This window comes from Acartia tonsa, chromosome 14 (assembly GCF_053477335.1).
Source record: "Acartia tonsa isolate MP-2025a chromosome 14, ASM5347733v1, whole genome shotgun sequence".
Classification (NCBI taxonomy): Eukaryota; Metazoa; Arthropoda; class Copepoda; order Calanoida; family Acartiidae; genus Acartia; species Acartia tonsa.
In genome coordinates, this window is record NC_137273.1 from 38,864,778 (window position 1) to 38,872,040 (window position 7,263).

General features: G+C 34.0%; 1 protein-coding gene across 1 annotated transcript in view; it reads left to right on the forward strand.

The window, feature by feature from the left end:
- The window catches only part of LOC145305461 (uncharacterized), a 64,669-nt gene that overhangs the window by 24,203 nt on the left and 33,203 nt on the right, over positions 1-7,263 (forward strand). Inside the window, exons 6-9 of the mRNA XM_080147079.1 lie at positions 5,175-5,275; positions 5,616-5,700; positions 6,863-6,960; positions 7,241-7,263. The exon at positions 7,241-7,263 is cut by the window's right edge and continues 27 nt beyond it. Of these exons, the coding sequence (XP_080003205.1) occupies positions 5,175-5,275; positions 5,616-5,700; positions 6,863-6,960; positions 7,241-7,263 (307 nt within the window). The remainder of the gene's footprint in view (positions 1-5,174; positions 5,276-5,615; positions 5,701-6,862; positions 6,961-7,240) is intronic.

The following is a 7,263-nucleotide window of genomic DNA, read 5'->3' on the forward strand; positions in this document are numbered from 1 at the left end:
TAAATAGACACATTTGCTGAATCAAAACTGGTTTTACCTAAATTGTATCTGATCCTTCTTCAGGATTATAGAATTTCAAAGATTTTAACCAAAAATGTGTGTTTGTTTGACTTTAAAATAGCATTTAATCTTAATGTTCATGGCTTATTAATATAAGTTTGTCATTTTTGTTGAGGTTTTTAAACAATATTTCTATAGACAATTCAACACTGCATATTTAGGATTTATAACAATGGTTATTTTATGCATTCATCATCATCATTGCCTTTTAGTTCTCGGCAGAACGTAGGCCATGCACAATGGTTCTCCAATCTTCCTTTTTTTGGGCACGTTTTGAGGCATTGCTGAAAGATGGAATTTTCTTTTCTTTCAGTTCACTTAAGAGTTCCCTCCTCCAGGTTGTTTTTGGTCTACCTGGTTTCCTCTTTCCTACGTGGGGGTTCCAAGTCAAGGCTTGATTGGTTATATCATCATGCCCTTTCCTTAGAGTGTGCCCCAGCCATCTCCATTTTCTCTGTTTTATTGTCAGTTTAATGTCTGACATATCACTGCGCTCTAGAAGCTCAGCATTTGTGATCTTATTTGGCCAAAAGATCTTGTGGATTCTCCTTAGACATTTATTGACATATGTCTGTAGCTTGGAGACCACTGCTGTGTTTAGGAACCAAGTTTCAGCCCCATACAGCAAAACAGAGAGAACATTTGACTTGAACAGTCTTAACTTGGTCTTTATGGAGATGTTGTTGGAATTCCAAATTTTGTTCAGGCTGGCAAAGGCTGTCCTAGATTTGTTAATTCTAGCTTTAACATCTGTTAAAGTGCCTCCAGCTTCATCAATTTTACTTCCAAGATACTCAAAACAATCTACATCCTCAAGAATTTGGTCTCCAATAGTAATTGGTTCTTGGGAATTTGCATTTAATCTGAGTATTTTGGTTTTAGAAACATTTATTTCTAGTCCAACTTTCTTGGAAGTTTCAGCTATCCTGTTAGTCCTTCTTTGCATTTGACTTCTATTGCTTGTTAACAAAGCGATATCATCAGCAAAGTCCAGATCTCCTAAATATTTGGGATTGCCAAATAGCTCCCAACGAATGCCATCATTACTTTCACAGTTCTTCATGATCCAGTCAATGGCAAGGAGGAAAAGGAAGGGAGAAAGAAGGCATCCTTGTCTGACGCCTGTTACAATCTCAAAAAAGGTTGATAGTTTACCTTTATACATTACATTTCCACCTCCTTTATGATAGATAGCTTTAATGATATTGATTATCTTTTCTGGAATGCCATAGTGTCGGCAGATTTTCCAGAGAGATCTTCTGTCTAAAGAATCAAATGCTTTTTTGTAGTCAATGAAGTTTACAAAAAGCTCAGAGTTCCATTCCTTGGATTGCTCTATGATGATTCTTAGAGAGGTTATCTGATCAATAGTGGAACGGTTTGGTCTAAATCCAGCCTGATTAGGTCTTAGCTTTTCATTAACCTTCTTCTTTATTCTATTAAGAAGAATCTTACTTAGGATACGGCCAGGTACTGAAAGGAGCATTATCCCTCTGTAGTTTCCACATTGGGTCAAGTCTCCTTTTTTGGCTAGTATTGAGATATGTCCATTCTTCCAGTCCTCTGGGCATAACTCATCATTCCATATCTTTGTGATCAGAGGTAGGAATGCCTCAGCAGATGTATCTAGGTCTGCTTTTATGACCTCAGCTGGGATGTTATCAGGTCCAGCGGCCTTGTTATTTTTCAAACTTTTAATGGCCTCCTTGATTTCCAATAGATTTGGCGCTCGACAGTCAATGTCAAGTGCATCTGAGGGTGGAATCTCAGTTTCTTCCTCTGGAACTGGAAGATTCAGCAGTTCAGTGAAGTGCTCTGCCCATCTATTTAGAATATCTTCATCAGTTTTAAGGAGTGAACCATCCTTGTCCCTGATGTGTGATCCTGATTTGTGTACTTTACCTGCAATGCTCTTAGTAATCTCATAGACATCTTTCATTCTATTTTGATTAAAAGCATTTTCTGCTTGCATAGCAAGGTTTTCCAAGTGTTCTTTTTTGTCAATTCTGACACTTCTTTGGATTTCCCTGCTGAGCATCTTATACAGGTCTTTATCTTCTGGAGAGTTTCTGGAGAGTGTCTTTTGTCTTACCTCTCTTCTTTGATCCATGAGATCAATGGATCTTTGAGTGATCCACGGCTTTTGGTAAGCCTTTTTAAAACCTAATTTTTCTTGGCTAGTATCATTATAAACTTTTTTAATACCTTGCCAAATATCTTCAACTCCATCATCCTCTTGAAGAGTCAACAACTCAAATCTGTTCTTTAGAGTGAGCTTAAACTCTTGTAGCTTTTCAGAGTTTTGAAGGGTTGTTAAATTATACTTTTTCCTGGGGTTAGGCTTTGTGTCCTGTTTTTTAAATCTAAGCCGAACTTTAGAAGATAGAAGATAATGGTCTGAATTAACATCAGGTCCTCTTTCAACCCTGACATCAAGGAGAGAACCTTTAAAACGTCTAGATATACAGATGTGATCTATCTGATTAAAGGTTCTTTGATCTGGTGATCTCCAGGTGGCAGTATGAATCTTCTTGTGTTTTATGCATTATGAGTGATATAAAAAGTCATATAAAAAGTACTTTTTAATTATTAATTCTAATTGTTTAGATCCTTTGCCGTTTATTACACAAAAGTAAATATTTTTGTTCTAAACCATTTTGAATTTTATATGGATAAAATAATTGATATAATGAACAAGGATGACAACATCCATAAAAGCGAAGCAATGAAACGGTAGGACAAACGGACATAAACACTTGTATAGTGTCAGAACTCAATAAACAGAATATAAAAGTACAAGAGTCGAAGCAAAATTGTAAGTAAATTTGTTTTAAAAAATCTGCTTCATACAGGATAATGTTTATGGACATACTTACATTTTTAGGACTTGATTATAGAGTTGCATCGCTTATAATATTGTACTTTGTTGTCCCAGGAATCTATATACCAAAAATCAGATCAAACGAAGAATTAGATCACATAAAAATTTGTTGTTAAAAAAGTTGTTAAGTTATCAACATGTTTTAAATGAACGTACAGACATTCTGGTAATGATTATAGAGTTGCTACGCTTTATAATCGTACCAAACTACTACAGGAATGACCATGCAAAGTTTGAAATCGATAGGCACAATCGCTATTTTTTATATTGAGCTAGTATATCTGAATTAAACACCAAATTATTGTCTTGTGTATTTAAGATTATTTAGCAATTGAAAACAATTATTATTTAATTTTGTATCTTATTTAAGACATGGCAAAACCTTTTTCAAAATGTGATCATAATCTAAATAGATCAAAGATTTTGGTCCTTGTTGATTTTATAATTATATTTTTTTTAAAACAAGACTCTTTCAAGATAAAGAATAAAGGATAGACATATACATACAACAAGTATCTTTAATAATGCAGGATTTTACGTTAACAAACTAATAAAGGTTAGTCTTTAGGTTAGATTAGAAAACCTTTACATCTCATTTCTGCTGCTTGATTTTAATTTCTTTTAAAATCAAGCAGCAGAAATGAGATGTAAAGGTTTTCTATATTTATTGTTCGTCTGTCTGTCCATAAAGGATAGATCTTATCGTTAATTTAGGCATTTTATAATTGTCCTATTGATTTTATACTTGGCATGGTTGGTTATTTCTGTAGTAATAGTAAGGCACGATTTAGAAAGCATAGCAATTCTACAATCGTTGTCTATTTACAAAAAGTTGATTTGAAACATTTTTTATATTCCTACTACAAAAAGGTAGAATGTTATAAACAAAGCATATCAAAAATGTAGGAATGTCCTTAAACAGTATCCTTAATCAACTATTAAGTTGTTAACTAATTTGACTAGGTATACATTATTAATATATAATCAATTAAAGGCCTAATGTCTTCAACAATCTATTGTTTATGTGGTTGATAACTTAATTCTATCGTGTCTTTTTTACATACAAAATTCGAGTGTCAATGACAACATCTATAAAAGCGAAGCTATGAAACCGTAGGACAAACAGACATTATCATTGTACAGTTTTAGAAGTGAATAATCAGAATATAAAGTTATAAAAGTCGGAACAAATGTGTAAGTAAATTTGTTTAATTGTTTGTAATTAAAAAAGCTGTTTAAATACAGGATAATGTTAAAGGACATAATTACATTTTAGGACTTGATTATAAAGATGCTTTGCTTTAAACATTGAACTTTGTTGTCCTAGGAATCAGTATTCCAAAAATCAACATATTAAAAATGGGCGTATGGACATTCTGGTAATGATTATAGAATTGATACGTTTTCTAAACCGTATCTAATTAGTACAGGAATAACCTTGCAAAGTTTGAAATCGTTAGGAAAATTCTAACATGTCCAAGTTAATGAAAAAGGTAATTGTTCCACCTGAAAAGCTAACTGTTACTGACGGACGGACAAACTAACCGACCCCAATTGTAGAAAAGCTTCAATTTTAAAAAAAAGTATATGTTGTAAATCATTTGTGCCAGTATTTTTAGTTAAATGATATGTTTATTTTTTATTACTGTTTTTACTTTCTAAGTTTAAAATTTCAAGGTAATTTGAAGAAAAACAAGCATTAATTAAAGTCAGAAGTTACCCCGTCGACAATTTTATAAGTTATAATTAATCTACAAAAAAAGGTTTTTAAAACAACTATTGCTTTCATGTGTTAAGGGTAATATACAGCATAAATATTTTACATCAAAGGCCATTTTAAAGTCAAATCATCACACATTTTTTGTTAAAATCTTTGAAATATTATAATCGCGAAGAAGGAACAGATACAATTTAGGTAAAACCAGTTTTGATTCAGCAAATGTGTCAATTTATAGGATCCATTGGCCGCTAGTTGCGTGTCGGTTTTAAATCCGCTAAACTGTTGAGGAAAAGCGTGACAAATTAATGAAAAAAATTGTCCAATCCAATTCTCATGAAACTCTTAAACTAGATAGTTAAAAAACTTCCCTGGAAAATTATGCAGCTTCACTGTAGATGATAAATTTTTCGATTCAGTGGTTAGCGAGATCTTTTACTACAGACGTGCATACACACAGACAGACATACATCCCTTTACTTTTATATGTGGATTAAAACCAAACTGAATGTTTAGATATTGACTGGTGTATTCCTGCCAGGCCTAGGCGTGTACAGAGATGTGGAAGTGGAAACTTTTGACAAACCCATACCCACCAGACGTCCTAGGAAAACAAAGTAAGCTACTTAAATACCGGCTCAACACGTAGCGCATCCGCTTCTCATCGAGGAGGTGATAGGTTTGATTCACACCGCGTCATAACTAAAAATGTTAATAAATAATTCTTATTGCTGCTATGGCAGGTGTGCGACATAGATAGTAAGAGTAGGGGGAATACCTTGACACATAAACAGGCGCAACTCATTACCATGCACAGTCTAATATTAAGTCATGCTATAAAACAATTTGAGTATTGAAAATAAAAATACGAAAGAAAGTTTTTTTAACAAAGGCTCCATGTACAGTACACATTCCTACCATAATTTTTATGGATGTTGTCATCCTTGTTTGTTCTAGGTCACAGATTGACCAAGGATTATTTTCCTCCAACTCCATAGATGATCTGAATGCCCCTCTTATCACGACAAGTACTGAAATGCAGGTTTGAAGTATTTAAACAGTGATACTTTTTATTGACCTTTAGGTTTGGGTTGTAAAATTACAAAATATTTTTCGAACTTCAACATTTTGATTGTACGAACTTTGTTTACAAGTCTTAACTTTTCTTAGTAGATAGTTGTACATATTTTTATGCTAAAGCATTTCCTCAATTCTAATGTTATATCCTTATACTAAAGTAACAGGATGTCTGTGTGTCTGTCTGTCTGTGTGTCTGTCTGTGTGTACCGAAGGATCTCGCTAACCGCTGAACCGATTGGGTTCTCCTTAACAGGGTAGATTCTCGTATGTCCCGGGACGGTTTATAACTATTTTGGGGGAGGGTACCACCACCCTCCCTAGAGAAATTAAATTTTTAAAAAATTTACCAATTTTAGAAAGAGAGTTCAACGAAAAATAAGCGTCAAACGTAATTTTTTTTTTAACTTTTTCTTTTAAAATCTAAAATAAGAAATTTAATTATCAAATTCGACTCTCTCCTCCTCAAGTGCCCCTAGAGGCCTCTAGGGGCATAGCCGCTAGTCATGTATATAATACTAGCGGCTACGCCCCTAGAGGCCTCTAGTGGCACTTTAAATGTTTTTTGTTTGTTAAAGTCTCTACGATAATTCTTTATGTTACGGATACCTCTTTATGTTACGTTGAAGTCTCCCAGATATTAAGAAAATTTTCAATTTTTTTGTCATTTCTCTTGGGAGGGTGGTGGTACCCTCCCCCAAAATAGTTAAAAACCTTCCTGGGACATATGAGAATCTACCCTGTTAAGGAGAACCCGATCGGTTCAGCGGTTAGCGAGATCCTTCGGTACACACAGACAAACATCCTGTTAATTTAGTATAAGGATATCAGTAGTAGGCAAAAGACTACAGTCAAGATGTCATTATTATAATAGAGTTAGTAGAAGATTTATGTTTTCAATTGTTGATTTAGTGTTATGTTTGTTTAAATGCAGGGTTCGGAAGCCGCGCCTCAGCCGCGCATAAGCCTCAGTTTTAAACCTGCTTGTGAGCAGAAAAAGAAATCCAGCTAAATTTTATAGTGATAAAATGACGATTTCACTGAGGCTTACACGCAGCTTACGCGCGGCTTCCGATCCCTGTTTAAATGTAGTTCTAATTTAACATACTAACGTAAACCATTTTTAGGCCCAGGCCTTAAAATCCGAAGAATCCTATTTCCCTACGAACACCATCAGGCCAAGTCGGATAACTGTTTCCCAGGATAAGCCCCCTGCAGGGTTAAGGTAAGCCATTTAATTTTATTTATAATAAAAATGTTTTTCCGCATGAAGATTTAAATTTGGCTGTACTTCTCATGGAAGCTATTTTCGGCGAGAATGGTCGACATTTTTATACTAAAATAAATGTTTAATACTCATTTCTGTTCGATTTTTTAATTTTTAAAAAGTTATATCCTCTTGAGGCTAGGGGTTAATAAATTGCAACATTTATCGTTGATCTGAACGGGAATCTAGACGGACATGCGGACATTATGAAGTAGTTATATAACTTAAAATTGTTTAGGAGAGATGATGATAAATGCGAGT